The 19,887-nt window shown below is 37.8% G+C and overlaps 2 protein-coding genes across 17 annotated transcripts in view; one reads left to right on the forward strand and one right to left on the reverse strand.

The window, feature by feature from the left end:
* LOC120779182 (poly(rC)-binding protein 3) overlaps positions 1 to 19,887 on the forward strand; it is a 252,098-nt gene that overhangs the window by 224,741 nt on the left and 7,470 nt on the right. For 10 of the 16 annotated variants that reach the window (XM_040111431.1, XM_040111429.1, XM_040111432.1 and 7 more), the window contains 4 exons: positions 5,090 to 5,230; positions 12,886 to 12,970; positions 13,052 to 13,322; positions 17,077 to 17,857. In XM_040111431.1, coding sequence (XP_039967365.1) covers positions 5,090 to 5,230; positions 12,886 to 12,970; positions 13,052 to 13,322; positions 17,077 to 17,857 — 1,278 coding nt within the window. Of the gene's footprint in view, positions 1 to 5,089; positions 5,231 to 12,885; positions 12,971 to 13,051; positions 13,323 to 17,076; positions 19,085 to 19,887 lie in introns of those variants that run through there. The other 6 variants (XM_040111439.1, XM_040111437.1, XM_040111438.1 and 3 more) reach the window with 5 other exon arrangements.
* The window catches only part of LOC120779178 (DNApol-eta), a 76,778-nt gene continuing 63,631 nt past the window's right edge, over positions 6,741 to 19,887 (reverse strand). The window contains exon 5 of the mRNA XM_040111420.1: positions 6,741 to 7,027. The gene's annotated coding sequence lies outside the window, so the exon portion shown is untranslated. The remainder of the gene's footprint in view (positions 7,028 to 19,887) is intronic.

Raw genomic sequence — 19,887 nt, forward strand, 5'->3', positions numbered from 1 at the left:
TTATAACTTTTTTTTATTTTTTTTAATTTTTCAATTTTTTTTTTTTAATTTCTTATTGCATACAGATACATACTCTACATTACATATACATATATAAATCTATTTGTTTCTAAATATTCACAAGTTCACAACTTTTGCTACGTTTATTCATATAATAATGTTATTACTACGCTTCGCTCCGTACTGCTATCCACTCTTATTATACTCTCTACTCTACACCCACTTTACTTAGCTTCGCTCTCCGCCCCCCCAACTTTCTCTATTGCCTTAAGTTCACTTACAATGTGAGAATTATGTGTGCTTGTTCTTTTTCTCGATTTCTTTTTATATCTTCTAATTTTATTTCTATGAATTTTTGCTTCCTGTCACCAATGTTTGCCCTCTAACCACCACCATAAATTAACTTCGTTTTAGTTAGTGTACATAATTTAATTTGATTAACTGAAGAGAGCGGAGAAGTGCGTAAAAATTTATAAAATTTTTGCGAAAAAAGCACTTTTCAATATATGTATTTTTACTTTTTGTTAATTGTTCCTTTTCAAATAAATAACCATTTTTAATTTTTACCCATATAGACTGAGTCCTTAGTCCGATCAAAGAGCAATGCTCACATTTCATTTATCTTTACAAAAAAAGAGAGCAAAGCACATAATTAATTTCAAAACGGACAGTCGATCACCCTGTTGATCCTAAAAGTATGTAATATGTATCAAAAGGCATGCTAAAACCCTAAGAGTGCAGTTTTTAACTTCTTTGAGTCCATTTTTTCACTTCTTACCAAATCAGTGTAAAAGTTTCGACGCAGTTTCTTCGAAACGATCGTTTTAACCGAGTAGGTAGAGAGCTTGACTCTTACTATAGGATTCCCGAGTTCTACTTTTCACGGAACAAATTCCAAAGATATGCATTTTTTGAACCTAGCACTCTTTTGGGCTAATCCCGCACCTCATAAACTGTCACTTCGCGAATTTGGATAATGCCTGCCCAGTATATCAATAAATTTGTGGTTAGAACGAACACTGTTTTCAACACTTCGTTTTATCCGAGCAGGTAGAGCGCTTGACTACTACTCCTAGGTTCGCGAGTTCAATTTTTGACAGAACGAATTCTAAAGATATGAATTTTTCGCAATTAAAATAAGCTCCTCACACCTAATAAACCCTCAGATCACGAATGCAGATACTGTCTGCCCAACATAACAATAAATTGAGGTTAAAAAGTTTAAACCTTCAGCCGCTCCGCAGCATAGCCAAGTTAACGTCTACTCATAAACATCAAATCCAGCAAATTTGGCTGTTTGGTCCGCATTGCTTTGCGATTGCAATCTACCAACTGGTGTCCAATATTTTTCCCCCTACTATTATCAATTTCCCTGTATTTCAAACCCCTCGACTTTTACTCACAATACCTCCAGACATTGCCATCCAAATAAAATAGATATGTATGTATTTACTAAAAAAAAACGCATTTTATATACATATATATAACTGTAAGCAATATTTTTGATTACTCATACTTTTTTCTTTTTGTATTTTGTTTAATATTTTCTGCACTTTCTCTTAGGATAAGTTCAGCGTCGTTACACTTTGTCGCTTGTTCGTTCGTTCGCTCGCTCGCTAGTGTAAGAACAAAAAGCCTGTCTCACCAAAAAATCAAAACAAAAAAAAATGTATGAAACAAAATAACAAGACTTTAGAGGCTTTATATCAAACCACAAAACTACACAATCAGTATAGAGAATTTTCAAATTGAAAATTTTATGCCACCGCAGAATGTGTAACAAGGATTGGTTGAGAGATAATGTATATAAATATATAAAGAGAGCGATCGTCTCGTCAGTGCTTGATTCACTCTCAAGGTCCGCTAGAAAAGACAAAAAACGAAACGGATATACAGCTCGTCCCCATTTACTCTGCTTCTGTTCTACTCGTCTACTTATTTTGGGGCACGCAGGGACATTTCAGTACTGTTAAAATAGCTCTAACTGAAAATGCAGAACTGCTACTCATTAGCACGAGGGCTCGTGTGCAGTGTTGGAAAGTATGTGTATACTCTGTTTACTACTACAACCCAATCACTACTTGTGTTTATTTTGTTTTTGTGCCACTATAATACCCTTCGAATAATTATAAATAGTTTATATAAAATAATTGATAAAATGAATTGAAGAAGTTAAAGTACAAAACCATCCAACCTCGTACCTTTCAAATTCTATTTAAAAAAACAAAAAAAAAATATTTAATAATAATTCATATACCTCCATACCAAAACAGCCTATAACCTGCCTACATAAAGGTGTGTGCCTATAATTTTGTTAGTAAATTGCTCATTTATGCCACCAAGACGCAGTGCGTTCTCATCAGTTCTCCAAGCAATGTATACTACCTTAAAATATTTTTTCTAAAGCGGTCTTCCCACATTTTCCATACGTTAATTTCGTTCAATGTTAACTATACTTAGTAGAACCTCAATTCAAAACAATATATTTTTTATTATGAATATATATTTAACATTATTAGCTAAATTTTACTTTATCACAAAAAAAATAAATATTGCATTTTTTTTAACCTGAATATGCATACAAGCATAAATAAATACATTGTTATACAATATTTACCTGCCCGAGCCCTCACTCGCAAATATCTCAAGTATTATAAAATTAACCATTTTTCTTTTCAAACCATCTGTAGCCGTACGAGTTCTTTACAAAATGCCTTTAATGTATTAAAACATAAATAAAAACAACTCCAACGCCGTTACTTTTCACACCGACCTTACCAACCATACCATATACATACATACATAAGTACATCTACACAGTACCTTTAGACAATTGACAAAACAGCACAAAAGACACATAACTACACTCGTCTTGAAGAAAATTATTCCACAACGTCCATGACTTAACTACCACTGACCTAATTTTGTCTTTCTTTGGCAGTCTCACATGTAATCCGTTAGTCTACCATATTCTCTTCTCTTAGCCATGACTCCTTTCTGGATCGCTTCTCACCACAATATGTTCTCCGTTAGTTTCGTAATACGCTTGCGAGCGCCATTCCTCACGACTATGCCACTCGTTCTCTGTTCAACATTGTCCCCTCTCTTCCACATACTTGACTCGCAAAGTATTCTGTGTTTTAGCTCTTGCCTATAGTATATTGCTCCTTAGCCTGAGGTGAATTGGTCTGGTCCTAAGTCTTTCGTTTCAACAGTTCAATCGAATTAGCGCTTTGTAAATTGCTCTAGCCAAATCGATTAACCTAAAATGTCGTATATTCAACTAAATTGCCCTTATGGTTACATTTGGAAATTCCCATTATTTTCATAAAAATTTCAAGCATTATTTTCAATTCCTTTATTTGAATAAATACTTGTATCACAATTATTAAAATTTCCCCTTATTAAAAAATACCCATGGGATAAAATTAATTTAATTTTTGTCCTATATACTTTAAATTAAAAATTGTCAATAAGTACAGATATTTAATATATATAAATTAAAAAAATCTAAAAAATTAAATATTTACAATATTCCATTAAATTTTAAATTACAATTTAAATACTTTTAGAGATATTATTTAATTCCAAAAAAACAAAATACCGTTTTAAGCATTTATTTCGGTTTAAAATTGCCTAAAAGAAATTATTCAATTGGTTAGTAAAATTACCACTATTCTAATTCTTATAAAGATTCCTTATAGATATTTTTTCGAAAAAAAATATTAAAACGTGTTTTGTGTCCAAATCCTCAATTTGTTGTTTTCGTATGTAATAACGCGCCCAAGAAAATTTCCCACTATTTAGTTGGAAACATTTTTAAGTTAAAAAAATTAGCTCTCCTCAAACCAAATATGTTTCTAATTTTCGGTAATAAAAAACACACCTTCTGAACTCCTCATATTTGTTTAAGAAATTTCCCAGTATTTCGTTGACTTACAATCTAACACACTAGCAGTGTGATTCCGTGCCGTAATACATATTGCATAGTGTGACTTTCTCATATTTTTAAAGAAAATTCTTAATATTTCGTTGACTTACAACCTAACATAGTAGCAGAGTGATTCCGTACCGTAATATTTCAGTACCTACATATAAACATAAATTTTCTTTTTCACCACACCACTGCTTTACATTGAATCTCAAAAATATGCCACAACTTCGCGAACTGTTTCAACACTATTTATCACTACAATAACCGAAAATTGCGTCGCCAATCTTTTGTATATTTGCTTGTTTGCATACCTGGGTAGTTTTTTTCACTTTGCAAAACCAACCGGCCATCAACTCCCTCACCAATCCTGAGTATCACATTCTCTCTGTGGTGGAATATTTCCCATTATTAGCCGACTAAAGTCGCAGAGACAAATCATGCACTATTTTATAGGAATATCGTTACAAAAAAATCCCCCGACCTCTATGTGTTGCCTTGAAAAACAATTGTCTTATACATATTCATGATAGCTTGAAAACGAAAACGTCCCTTATGTTACAACTTTCGCCTCTCAACATATGTAATTACGTTCTGATTTTATAATTATTATATATTATTATTATTTGATTTTATTGACCTGATTTGTGCATATAGTATATTTATACTTTACTTTTGACTTCTCATTGTGTTAAACCGTCGACCTACGCTCTCTCTCTAATACTTTTCTACCTTGTTGAATTTATTTACCCAATCTTACAATTGTTAACCCGCACCCTCACCAACTAGATAGTAAAGAACTGAATAGTTTTATGAAAAAAAATATATGTCTTTATTCTGGCAAAGAGCTCTCTTTTAATCACAACACATTTTCTTTATATTCTTTTCTTATTGTTGTTAATATCATGCAAAAATCAAAAATCGAAAAACCAAAAAATCGAAAAAATCGCAAAACAACAACAACATACGTAATTACTACTGCTACTACTATGTACTACCACCACTACTATTCGTTACCACCACTCACCAACACCACCAACTTCTGCTACTACTACTACTACTGCAAACGTCAATAAAACGCGGCGTTGCCATACCTGCTCGCTCAACAATGAAAATGCAACAAAATGCAAATAAAAAATGAATTACAACAACTAATAGACATGTCCAGTATTTCCGCTGGCCTTGGCCACCGGTGGCCTACATGCTGGCATCTCAGGTTTGACGGATCCTCTCTTGAAAGGGGCACACTTGCAAGGAGCGGTGCCGGCTGCCCACCATCATCTACAGCATATACCCGATGTGAGTTGCATTTGTTTACTACAAAAAAGCAAAACAAAAAAAACCCAAGCATAAACGCAAAGCTTGCCCTAACCGTAGTTTCCAAACAAAAAGAAACATTGAAAACGTTGTGATATTATGGAAGCTCTACTGTGATCTTTATGATTAAAATCGTATGAAATTATTACACAAAATCATAAAAATATTATCCCTAACGCCGCTATACAGGTATTTTATGTGCACCCCTTAATTTCCTCCCCCTAAAACCACCTTACACCAAAATCAACTCTATTAAGCTTGCTTGTGGTCCACACAACACACACATGCGTTGAAGCGGTGTGTAGCCACGTAAATTGACCCCCGCCCATCAACCCCTTTCCGCCTAGTTAGTTGTTTTACCGTAGTTGCCTTAGAAAGGCCACCGGTTTCAGCGGCAGTGTTTCCTAAAACTATATAAACTTCGATATTGCTTTATGCTTTTACCCAGTATTCGTACCCTCGCCTCCACTATTTGCCTTGAGGTTTGTACCACAATGTTGGTGTTTTTTTTTCTTCACTGGTTTCTTATTTTGCATTTTACCCCTCCTGGAATGGATTTGTGAAGTTGAGTTATATTACTGTATGTTGAACTACTTTATATTTACCGTTAATGTGGTAATTTATGCGTGATCCAATCCGTAACCTCGAAAAATTATGTAATATCGAAATATTTGTTTTTAGAGACAACGAAAAAAAAAATAAATTATGGTTACGGGTCTTTACTTTACTGTGGGCTGTGCAGCTGCTTCAGAGGCACTTGCCATCCGAAAAATATATCCCTTAAGCGGGTATGCTAGTCTAGAAAAATAGCTAAAATCAGTGAGTTTCATTTTGCTTGCTCTTTTTCGACAGCTAAATATATATTTATTCAATTAATTTTAACGCATAAATTACAACATTCGTGCTCGACTGTTCTGCCAACTCCTTTGGCCCCCACAGCATTTTTGCACACGTATTTCGCCTCTCTATATTTAGTATGTAATATATAATATAATTTATTAAGTAATTTGTTGTTTATGTACTAAGCAATTTCCGTCTATATTTCTTGGTTATACTTACATATGTGTGTATGTTTCTAATACATACACATCAATTTATACGCGTTTCTTGTTCTAATTGTTGTTCTTGTTGTGCTGTCCCATGGAATGTGCCCTGCCCCTGTAATTTACCTCCGTAATGTTGAACGTAAACCCCCATTAGTAATGTGCTATGAACTACTATCATAAGCCCCTCTCACCTTCATTTACACACACATATTTCACACGCACACATATACCGAGAATTACTTACAATTCCACTTTGTACATTTCTAATACACAGTTAAGTCTTCCACTCTTCAACTTACTTTCGGACACCGCGCTGCATTTCTACTAAATTTCCTGACTATCACTTCACCTCTATTCAATAACTTACGCATGTTTTTGTAAAAAGTGAAAAAAAATCTTTTCATTTCATTCTTTATAATTTCAAGTATAAATTTTTAAAAATTCTATATACATATCTACGTAATAATGTAATGTTGGTAAAAAAGAGAAATGCTTTATATTCTTAGATAAATTGTTTTCCGAAGTCTCTCTTGTGGATATTACCAGCCGCTGGCTGAAATAAACATTGCCTCATGATTTTAATAGCTCCAAAAAAAATAGTCCATAAATGTATATATTCTCATACATCTAATTAGGATATCGACGTCCAATCGAGTTGAAACCGTAATGCAACTCTGCGGGTTTTTGTCCGGGCTGTAAATTTGGTTGTGTGCATTGATTAAACAGTAATCACCTGCAGAAGAGAAAAAATACAAAATGAAGAACACAAGAAGAAATTTATAGTAGATTAAACTCCATCGGAAACGAAAGATAAATAACAAATATTAGGGAAAAAATAATTAACGGGCGATTTGTGGTCGAAAAAGGGAAGGGGGAATGAATTTTTAAGGGTTAGGAATGGTTTATCTCGATTGTTTGCGAAACTACGAGTCCTACAGAAATAAGTTATACGACAATGTTGTAGGTATTAAAACGGTCTATAACTTTTATATATGGACTTTTTCATATAACCTCAAAATTCGTGTGAAAAATTCAATATATTATTGCTTACACAAAGAAGGTTCGACGTCGAAAAACTACAATTATAACCGAGAGCCGTACGATTGCACTCTTGCTCTCTGTGAGCAGTCATCAGCAACTCGGTATAATGGAACTATGGGACGTACAGCTGCTAATAAGACCGGCGAAGAACTGAAAAGGAGCATGCATCAGCTTCTTTGCAGAATATGGTCGGACGAAAGCATACCCAACGATTGGAATTGGCTCCCGCAGCTGCCCTACAGCTCAGACGTGGCCTCCAGGACCCTTTTTGTTTCCCTGCCTAAAAAAGCCGGTGAATGGCAACCATTTTGAGACGACAGAGGGGATCCAAGCAGCATACACCCCAGCTCTCACGGCTATTCCGGATACGACAGCGCGCCGGCTAACACCGCCTTTCTATTGCACAGTCACCTAACCAAGGACGGCATCCCAACGCTTCCACAACCGCCCTACAACCCAGATGTGGCTCCCAGGACCTTTTTTGTTTCCTTTCCTGAAAAAGCCGATGAATGGCAAGCATTTTGAGACGTCAGAAAGGGTCCAAGCAGCGTGCAACTCGGCTTTCACTGCTATCCCGGATGCGACAACGCCCCGGCTCACACCGCCTTTCTAGTGTACAGTCACCTAACCAAGGACGTCATCCCAACGCTTCCGCAGCCGCCCTAATGCCCAGATGTGGCCTCCAGGACCTTTTTTTGTTTCCTTTCCTGAAAAGGCCAATGAAAGGCAAGCATTTTGAGACGACAGAGGGAATCCAAGCAGCGTGCTCCGCGGTTTTCACGATTATTCCGGATACGACAGCCCCCGGCTCACACCGCCTTTTTAGTGCACAGCCACCTAACCAAGGACGACATCCCAACGCCTCCGCAGTCGCCCTACAGCCCAAATGTGTGCCCAAGACCTTTTTTGTTTCGTCGCTTGAAAAGGCCGATGAATGGCAAGCATTTTGAGACGTCAGAGGGGGTCCAAGCAGCGTGCAACTCGGCTTTCACTGCTATTCCGGATACGACAGCCCCCAGCTCACACCGCCTTTTTAGTGCACAGCCACCTAACCAAGGACGACATCCCAACGCCTCCACAGCCGCCCTACAACCCAGATGTGGCTCCCAGGACCTTTTTTGTTTCCTTTCCTGAAAAGGCCAATGAAAGGCAAGCATTTTGAGACGACAGAGAGGATCCCAGCAGCCTGCACCTCAGCTTTCACTGCTATTCCGGATACGACAGCGTCCTGGCTAACACCGCCTTTCTAGTGTACAGTCACCTAACCAACGACGGCATGTCAACGCTTCCACAGCCGCCCTACAACCCAGATATGGCTCCCAGGACCTTTTCTGTTTCCTTGCCTGAAAAGGGCGATGAAAGGCAAGCATTTTGAGACGTCAGAGGGGGTCCAAGCAGCGTGCAACTCGGCTTTCACGGCTATTCCGGATACGACAACGCCCCGGCTCACACCGCCTTTCTAGTGTACAGTCACCTAACCAAGGACGTCATCCCAACGCTTCTGCAGCCGCCCTAATGCCCAGATATGGCTCCCAGGGCCTTTTTTGTTTCCTTGCCTGAAAGGGCCGATGAAAGGCAAGCATTTTGAGACGACAGAGAGGATCCCAGCAGTCTGCACCTCAGCTTTCACTGCTATTCCGGATACGACAGCGTCCTGGCTAACACCGCCTTTCTAGTGTACAGTCACCTAACCAACGACGGCATGTCAACGCTTCCACAGCCGCCCTACAACCCAGATATGGCTCCCAGGACCTTTTCTGTTTCCTTGCCTGAAAAGGGCGATGAAAGGCAAGCATTTTGAGACGTCAGAGGGGGTCCAAGCAGCGTGCAACTCGGCTTTCACGGCTATTCCGGATACGACAACGCCCCGGCTCACACCGCCTTTCTAGTGTACAGTCACCTAACCAAGGACGTCATCCCAACGCTTCTGCAGCCGCCCTAATGCCCAGATGTGGCCTCAGGACCTTTTTTTGTTTCCTTTCCTGAAAAGGCCAATGAAAGGCAAGCATTTTGAGACGACAGAGGGAATCCAAGCAGCATGCACCTCGGTTCTCACGATTATTCCGGATACGACAGCGCCCCGGCTTACACCGCCTTTTTAGTGCACAGCCACCTAACCAAGGACGACATCCCAACGCCTCCACAGCCGCCCTACAATCCAGATGTGGCTCCCAGGACCTTTTTTGTTTCCTTTCCTGCAAAAGCCGATGAAAGGCAAGCATTTTGAGACGACAGAGAGGATCCGAGCAGCGTGCACCTCAGCTTTGACTGCTATTCCGGATACGACAGCGCTCCGGCTCACACCGTCTTTCTTTATACAGCCACCTAACTAAGGACGGCATCCCAACGCTTCCGCAGCCGCCCTACAACCCAGATGTGGAACCCAGGACCTTTCTCGTTTCCTTGCCTGAAAAGGCCGATGAATGGCAAGCATTTTGAGGCGGCAGAGGGGATCCAAGTATCTTTCACCTCAGCTCTCATGGCTATTCGGGATACGACAACGCCCCGTTGCGGTGTATGCCTGCGCGTTATCGTATCCGGAATAGCCGTGAAAGCTGAGTTGGACGCTGCTTGGATCCCCTCTGTCGTTTCAAAATGGTGGCCATTCATCGGCTTTTTCAGGCAAGGAAACGAGAAAGGTCCTGGGAGCCACATCTGCGTTGTAGGACGGCTGCGGAAGCGTTGGGATGTCGTCCTTGGTTAGGTGGCTGTAAAAAGAAAGGCGGTGTGAGCCGAGGCGCTGTCGTATCCGGAATAGCGGTGAGAACCGCGGTGCACGCTGCTTGGATTCCCTCTGTCGTCTCAAAATACTTGCCTTTCATTGGCCTTTTCAGGCAAGGAAACGAGAAAGGTCCTGGGAGCCACATCTGGGTTGTAGGACGGCTGCGGAAGCGTTGGGATATCGTCCTTGGTTAGGTGGCTGTGCACTAGAAAGGCGGTGTGAGCCGGGGGCTGTCGTATCCGGAATAATCGTGAGAACCGAGATGCATGCTGCTTGGACCCCCTCTGACGTCTCAAAATGCTTGCCTTTCATCGCCCTTTTCAGGCAAGGAAACAGAAAAGGTCCTGGGAGTCATATCTGGTTTGTAGGGCGGCTGTGGAAGCGTTCACATGCCGTCCTTGGTTAGGTGGCTGTGCACTAAAAAGGCGGTGTGAGCCGGGGGCTGTCGTATCCGGAATAACCGTGAGAACCGCGGTGCACGCTGCTTGGATTCCCTCTGTCGTCTCAAAATGCTTGCCTTTCATTGGCCTTTTCAGGAAAGGAAACAAAAAAAGGTCCTGGAGACCACATCTGGGCGTTAGGGCGGCTGCGGAAGCGTTGGGATGACGTCCTTGGTTAGGTGACTGTGCACTAGAAAGGCGGTGTGAGCCGGGGCGTTGTCGCATCCGGAATAGCAGTGAAAGCCGAGTTGCACGCTGCTTGGACCCTTTCTGACGTCTCAAAATGCTTGCCATTCATCGGCTTTTTCAGGAAAGGAAACAAAAAAGGTCCTGGGAGCCACATCTGGGTTGTAGGGCGGTTGTGGAAGCGTTGGGATGACGTCCTTGGTTAGGTGACTGTGCACTAGAAAGGCGGTGTGAGCCGGGGCGTTGTCGCATCCGGAATAGCAGTGAAAGCCGAGTTGCACGCTGCTTGGACCCTTTCTGACGTCTCAAAATGCTTGCCATTCATCGGCTTTTTCAGGAAAGGAAACAGAAAAGGTCCTGGGAGTCATATCTGGGTTGTAGGGCGGCTGTGGAAGCGTTGAGATGCCGTCCTTGGTTAGGTGGCTGTAAAAAGAAAGGCGGTGTAAGCCGGGGCGCTGTCGTATCCGGAATAGCGGTGAGAACCGCGGTGCACGCTGCTTGGATTCCCTCTGTCGTCTCAAAATGCTTGCCTTTCATTGGCCTTTTCAGGCAAGGAAACGAGAAAGGTCCTGGGAGCCACATCTGGGTTGTAGGGCGGCTGCGGAAGCGTTGGAATGCCGTTCTTGGTTAAGTGGCTGTGCACTAGAAAGGCGGTGTTAGCCGGGGCTTTGTCGTATCCAGAATAGCCGTGAGAGCTGAGGTGCATGCTGCTTGGATCCTCTCTGTCGTCTCAAAATGCTTGCCATTCATCGGCTTTTTCAGGAAAGGAAACAAAAAAGGCCCTGGGGTCATATCTGGGTTGTAGGGCGTTGCAGAAGCGTTGGGATGCCGTCCTTAGTTAGGTGGATGTAAAAAGAAAGGCGGTGTGAGCCGGGGCGCTGCTGGTATCCTCTCTGTCGTCTCAAAATGCTTGCCTTTCATCGCCCTTTTCAGGCAAAGAGACAAAAAAGGTCCTGGGGCCACATCTGGATTGTGGGGCGGCTGCGGAAGCGATGGATTGCCGGCCTTGGTTAGGTGGCTCTGCTCAAAAAAGGCTGTGTGCGCTGAGGCGTTGTCGTATCCGGAATAGCCTTGAAAGCCGAGGTGCATGTTGCTTGGATCCCCTTTGTCATCTCAAAATGGTGGCCATTCATCGGCTTTTTCAGGCAGGGAAACAAAAAAGGTCCTGAGGGCCGCGTCTGAGCTGTAGGGCGGCTGCGGGAGCCAATTCCAATCGTTGGGTATGCTTTCTTCCGACCATATTCTGCAAAGTTGCTTATGCATGCTCCTTTTCAGTTCTTCACCGGTCTCATTTGCAGCTGTACGTCTCACAGTTCCTTAATACCGGTTGCTGATTAGTGCTCTCTGAGAGCAGGAGTGCAATCGTACGGCTGTCGGTTGTAATTGCAAATTTTCGACGTCGAGCCTTCCTTGTGTCAGCAATAATATATTGAGTTTTTCACATATATTTTAAGGTCATATGAAAGAAATCGGTACACAAAAGTTATAGACCGTTTTATTTTTATAGAACTCGTAGTTTCGACAAAAATCGAGATAAACCATTCCTAACCCTTAAAATTTCAGCCACGCCCCTTCCCTTAATGCTCAATTACTATTTTTTTTTTACCCGGGCTTATATTAAAATATATACTATAGTATATAAAATTTTCGTAAATTATAGAAGCGGTTTTATCCAAATCTAAAAAAGGAATTTGTGGACTTCAGTCATAAGTAATTGCTCAAATATCTCTATTTCCATAATTTGTAATATAGAAAACATTAAAGCCAACAAAAATGCTATATTTTCAATAAAACTGCCAAAAATTCACAAATTCCGCTATTCCTCACGCTCTACAGTACCACACACCACCAACCGTTACAATTAACTGCCATTATTTTACGGTTATTAAAAATTTTTTTATTTAACTGCATACTAACACCTTTGATTACAAAAACCGCTGTTGCTGCAGAAACCCCCGCTCTGTAATTGTTGTGTTTTGTACGTTCTTTTGTAAATATATTTACGCAATATATTTGTAGCATTAAATAATTTAATTTTTCACTTTGAAATGGTTATAATTTAATTTTTAACAAAATTTGTATAAAATTCAACCTGGCAAAGTATAATAACAATTTATTTTCTATTTTCCATTTCCTCTCTTCCAATCTCCCCACACGTGCACACGCACACATACAACGCACCGCAACCAACCACCAACTTAGGTGGCAAAGAATCCATTAGCTAGCTTGGCAGCGTTGGGTTTGGCTGGCATAACACCCACCAATACCGGTGGACTGAATCCCACAGGTTAGTTGTTGTGTTTTTGAAATATAGACTTTATCAAATTTTTTTGTATTAATAATGAGCGCATATTTTTACTTTCTAAAGCAGCTTTGGCCGCCTTAGCCGGCTCGCAGCTACGTACAGCCAATACAAGTCGTACACAACAACAACAGCATGAAATGACCGTCTCTAATGACTTGATCGGCTGCATTATCGGCAAGGGTGGCACAAAAATTGCCGAAATACGTCAAATTTCCGGTGCAATGATACGCATTTCGAATTGTGAGGAACGCGAGGGCGGCAATACCGATCGTACAATCACGATTAGCGGCAATCCAGATTCGGTGGCATTGGCTCAATACTTAATCAACATGAGGTGAGTACCAATATAGCGTTATAGGTGTCAAAAACAAATTTTAATTAAAAACAATATGTACAAAAGAAAATTTAGAAAAATTTAAAATAAAATTTTGAAAAATTACAAAAAAATTTGAAAAAATTTAAAAAAAATGTGAAAAAAGAATATAAAAAAATTTGATTGAAACAATTAAAAAAGAAAACTATTTACATTTAAGTATCTGCATTAACCCTTATTGTATATATTATACTCTATATATAATATATATTCTTCTCAAAAAGTCAAAACATATATATTTTGTCGAATTGAATTGCAAATTAATAAAGAATTTATTTAAAACACAACATACATTGTACGCTGTTAATAATTATGACGTAATTGATTCACAAACACACGCACACACCGTTCGTTCAAACAATCAAACATTGATCAATCAATCAGTCAATTGAAATGCAAAATAAAAATGAAAAACGTATCAAAACAAAGAAAATCGAAAATCGAAAATTTTCGTACATTCACTATTTGAAATTTATGCTAAGTATACGCAAATTAACAAATACATATATATAATATGCGGTATAAGGAGGTTCTTTGATGATGATAAAAATTAAAAAAACAAAAACTAAAAAGCAAACAATATTAATATTATGCAAATGAAAAAGTAAATGCGTTCAAAAATGTCACAACTACATTGCAACTCTGTATTAGCAGGAAAACAAGTTTGTTAACTGTACTTTTGTTTTCACTAACTTTTACTACCGAAATGTGCGTAGCGCATGGCTGCCAGCCAAGCGGCCTTTGCCTAAACTTAAACTTTAGTAATCCTTTAGACTTAAGCCACTTCGTGAGCGCCAAGCGCACAATAACGAACATAACTAAGGTCAAAGGTTAACATGTGCTGCCCAAAAGTAAAATAGCACACGACTGTACTAAAACGCTGGCCACCTTATTCATACATGTACTTAGACTCATAAAGAATTGTGTACCTGGCAGTGCAACGCTGCGCGTAAATTAAAGTAGAAACTAGTCTATAATTTTAGAAAAATATTGAAAACAACAACAACACTAGTATATATATTACTTTCAAAACTCTTATAACTGAACAATGCAATAAAGAAAAACAAAGAGACTTGGTTAATACTTGGTATGAACAACTTCTAACTACCACTTTTCCCCCAGCACCATTTTCCCACCGAAAAAGCGCAAGCAAAAAGTGAGAGAGAAAGATAACAATTTTGTTTTCAATTATATCAATTAATATATAATTTTTCCTTTAAGTTACGCACCAAATTAATGTTCACTAATTTTTCAGCATTTTCTTTGAAACCCAAAAAAAATGTTGCCGTATATTTTCAATTTTGTTTTGAACCGTTTTAATGAAAACCTTACTTAATTTAGCCTTTCATAACAGTAAAATACCAAAAAATCTACATATATATACATATACATATATATAAATATGAGCATACATTTTTCAAAAGCCCAGTCATCTCAACTCAAGCGCAACAAATAAACAAAGACAAATCCTATGAAGCAGCAAGAACAAATCATAGCAACCCAACACCCACAACCTCCTACCCCGTTTGCGCATATCCTTTCTACAGTCTTTACGCTGCTTATAGCAGTTCCAAAACAGTCAATCCAAAAAATAAATTAAAAAATCAACTCAGAAACTCTACACTAATATTTCATGCACCCAAAATCCATACGGAAACACTCGCGCTGCCTACGCGCTATTAATTTCGTCAATATAAGTAGTGTGTTATCCCCCTCCTCCCACATAACCAACAGCTGGTGTATAACTTCTACCACCAACATCAAGGCCACCACTTCAAACTCCTCCTAACCAAACAAATTAGTTGTATACTAAATAAAATATCATTTTCCGTAGCCGAAACTCGGAAATATGCATTTTGTAAAATAAAAACTTGCGCTCACACCAAATGTTATCCAACACCATAAAGCAAATACTACTTGCTACTGTATTAAAATTTTGTATACCAATACCTACATATATGTATATAACATTAGTATGTATGTATGTAAGTAGAGCAGCGCCCGTATCCCCACAGACATTTAATAAATAGAAAAATTACGAAAACAATGTAAAATCGCTGCAGCGGCAGCGGCAGCAGCAGCCGAGGCAACGCGAGTGTTGAATGCCGACGCGCTGCCACACAAGCACACACAAATCGTGCGTCTCATACTTATACCATTTATGAATATTGTTGTATGTACATACGTTGTTGCCACCCATGGGATCACGGCCGTGTATGCAAATCAACGTTCCATAAAGTACATATCTATCATTTATAATCCATACCAGTACTAGTAAAGCCAGTACGACCCCGAATCCGCCCCACGCCTGTCATTGACCACCCCCAATATCACCCGTACTCGTTGAAAACGAAAAGCATCCACAGAAATATAATAAGTCATACAGAAACATGAGCCCATTTGAATGCAGCAGCGTGTGTGGTATATGAAATACATATTAATAATTTTATTTACCATTTTAATATATTTATTATCACGAGAAATCAGCAACGTTTGTAAATGGTTAGGTTAATTTCAATTTTTTTTTTTTATTTCGCTATAATGTACATATATACTTTATTTGAAGGATTCTATTGAAGCTTTTTTCTTAGATTTATAGGTACTATAGATGTAGTTCTCAACCTAGTATCGAACAATTTACCAACGAAAAACGCATACCCTAAAAGTTTTGGGTAGTTAAAACGCTAAATATATTGCATATAGTATTTTGTATTAACTATGACAGGCGACATCAAGTATAGTCGAAAAAGCAGAGAACCCTTCTGATCTTACAAGTTTGCAATGCTTCAATTTGTACAGAATTTCGTAAAATGAAATAGAAAGAAAGGGAAAGCATACAATAATAGGTTTAGTCTCTATTCATAATATAATTCATATTCCATCCGAAAATATGTATTTTTAATATCCTGCAAACTTCATAAATAGCTCTCAACACTATGAAAATAGATTAGGTTCAGGGTCTGAGTTATGCTCAAAAATATCTACGAACTTCGTATAGTACACGCGTAATATATGAGCAATATTCCTGCCATAATAACCTAGCTGTACAATATACTACAGGGGCACCGATAGATTAGTATTTTTCCTATTCAGTTTAGTTAATTATTATAATAATTATCATTTGTGAAGATATACAAAGTGTTTTATTTATTAAAAAAAAATAAATAGTGAGGAAACTGAAATTAATTTCAAAAAAGTACTGCCTTCACTTGCCACTTTGCAGCAAAATATTTTTAGTTTTTAATTAGTTAATTTTTATATTTTAATATGCCGCAGTTTCAGGCATTTCTTTATACCAACACAGCGCTGCCACTGCATTCAAAGACCGCTTACTCAAAACCCCCCATTAAATTCCCTCAAACAAACAACCATCATCGACCACCGCCACCACCCATACACTTGTACCATTTTGAACGGCAAACCGCAAAAAAAATATATATATAAAAATATCATTTGAAGAAACCTCCTTGTAAAACAAAAATCCAGCAAATTCCCTCCTTAACCCTAAATGCAAAAATATCATCAAATTCCAAATTTTTAAAAATTAAAAAGAATATTTAAAAAAATGCAAAAACCAACTCAATTCCACAAAATCACCATTAAAAAGTACAGTCATCACCTTTCAATGAACAACTAAACCTTATCTCATCACCACATACAAACAATATCCTATTGTCCTTTTTTCTCTTTCTCTCTCTCTTTATCCCTTTTCCAGCGTTGAACTGCAAAAGGCTAATCTACAGGAGGCGAACAATGGCGGCGCCAACAGTCAAGCTAACAATGCTAGCAACAGCAACAGCAACAACACCAATGTCAGTAATGGCGCCAGCAATGGCAATGCCAATACGAATAATAGCAGCAGCAACAGCAACAGCGGTGGTGGTAATCACATAAGCGGCACAACCACCTTGGGTGGCAACAGCAGTGCTGGCAGTGGCGGCGGCGGCAGCAACAGCAGCAATGGCAGCTTGAATCAGAGCGGCGGCAGCAATCACAGCAGCAATAATAGTTTAAACAATTTAAATACAAATACGAGCAATGCGAACAACAGCAATACCAACAACAACAATACACAACACTCAACCACAGCCATGACAATGACAAACAACAGCAGCAACAGCAACAATACGAGCGGCAACAATCTAACCTTAAGCACAACTTCCAACAATCCAACCAATCCATTTTCCACTTCATTGCCATTTTCGAACACACCAAATCCATTTGCCAACTCCACCACAGTCAGTTCGCTAGCAACAGCTATACCGTTAGCACAATTGCTGGCCAAACCGGGTGCTTTAAATGCGCTCTCCAGCCTAACGGCGCTCGGCGGCCTCACCGATCTGTTGGGCGGCTTGGCCACACTCAATGGTCCACCCATACAGACGACCGGTGTGCATCGCACCAAAAGTTTCGCATCGACACGTTTTCGCAGTCATAATCATGCCGATGGCGGTGCTGATAGCGAAAAGACGCGCAATAAATTCAACCCATATTAGAGTAATTGAGTACGTGTGAAAAGTAGGCGTGAAAGTTTCGTAGTAGTGGTATATGGAAGCTTTTTGAGATTGTAGAGAAAGCATGTAAGCTTTTAAAATAAAAAACGAGTGAAAGTTTTTGAATTTTGTAGATGTGAATTAAAAGCTTTTCCATGAAAACTTTCAAATAATGTAGAAGTGAAAGCTTACAAATCATTTGTATAGTAAGTGACATTTTTGAGATCATGAATTTGAATGAAAACTTTCAAATCATATATATTTAGAAATCATGTGCAAATGAAAGCTTTTAAATTTTGTAAAATTGAGAGCATTCAAATCATGTGTAAATGAAAATTACAGTTTTTTTCATAGGGGAAGCTTTAAAATTATGTAAAAGTGAAAGCTTTAAAATCACGTGTAAATGAAAGATTTCAAATAATGTACAAGCGAAAGCTTTTGAATTACGTAAAAGTGAAAGCTTGCAAATAATATACAAGTGAAAGCTTTTAACTCATGTATAGGTGAAACTTTTCAAATGAAAACGTTTAAATAATAAAAAAACTTAAGCTTTTCAAATACAATTAGTTAGTTTGCAAGCTTACGATACAAAGAAAAAGTAATATAGGGTTCACAACAAATATAAAAGCTGAGAAAAAGTTTACTTAAAGCTTCGAAAGATGGCTTGCAGCACATGAACTCAAGAAACAGTAAGTTCGCTGACAAATTTGGGGTGTGAAACGAAGTCAACATTTTTTCATTGTTTAGTAGAGCTGGCGTAAAAGTAGTATTAGTAGCTGTACGAATTGCATTCGTGTGCAACGAAATTGGTTAACTAAATTTTTGCAAGCCCGCACACGCTTGCATTTTATTCTTACCTTTTTACTTGTTTTTGGGTAACAGCAAACTTTAGGCATTAGACATACAAATGTACGTACTAAATGAGGATATTTACATAAAGTTACAAATAGTGTGATAAAAACCCAAAAACCCACAATCAAGCACACGTAGATTGGAATTAATTACACTAAAATCAATCGAATTAAATTTAAATTTAAAAAAATGCAAAACTTTGCATTAATATTAAGCAAACTAGTTTAGTTATTATATTTTTGCCAGCTTGTAATTATGACTTTGGCATTTTCATAAAACGCGTGTTAGCTTAACAACATCATGTTCTCATAATCATGCCACATGCCTACTATTGCCCCAGTTTTATTTCAATAAAATTGCGCGCTTTTTAAAAACTAATTTAAAAAAATAATTTTGTTGTTTCTTCATATACAATTTTGCAATAATTTTAAAATTAATTAATTTCGAAATTGTAAATTAAGAAATAAATAATTTGGAAATTGAAAATTTAAAAATAAAAAAAAATTAAATAATTTTGAAATTGAAAGTTCAAAAATAAATTAGTTTCAAAATTTAAAAGTTAAATAATTTCGAAATTTAAAATTTACAAATGAAATAATTTCGTAATGGAAAATTCATAAATTAAATAATTGCGAAATTGACAATTTAAAAATGAAATAATTTCGAAATTGAAATTTCCAAAATTTGTTTATTTCGAACTTAAAAATTCCAAAAATTAATTCGAAATTAAAAATTCAAAAATAAATTAGTTTCGATATTCAAAATTTAAGAAAATAATTTCGAAATTAAAAATTTAAAAATTGATTAAATACGAATTTAAAAATTCAAAAATAACCTAATTTCGAAATTGAAAATTTAAATAGGCAACCGACCTTAGCTTATTCCAACTGAAATACATATGTATGTAATATATCTTACAACATAACCACACTTTTTAGATGCGCAACAACATTATCTAGCGTTAAATCAACAATTATTGCATATATTCATACATACATATATACATTTACATACGTAATCGCATACTCATAATGTTTTGATAATTTTTTAAGTTAAAAAATTAGTTACTAAGTGCAAAGAAGATATGTTATCATTATAGTTTCTAAGCAAAATAATGAAAAAAACTTGTTTATTAGCGCCAAATGTTAGCATTAAAGGCAAAAATGTGCGCAAAACAGAAA

This window comes from Bactrocera tryoni, chromosome 5 (genome assembly GCF_016617805.1).
Source record: "Bactrocera tryoni isolate S06 chromosome 5, CSIRO_BtryS06_freeze2, whole genome shotgun sequence".
NCBI classification, from domain to species: domain Eukaryota; kingdom Metazoa; phylum Arthropoda; class Insecta; order Diptera; family Tephritidae; genus Bactrocera; species Bactrocera tryoni.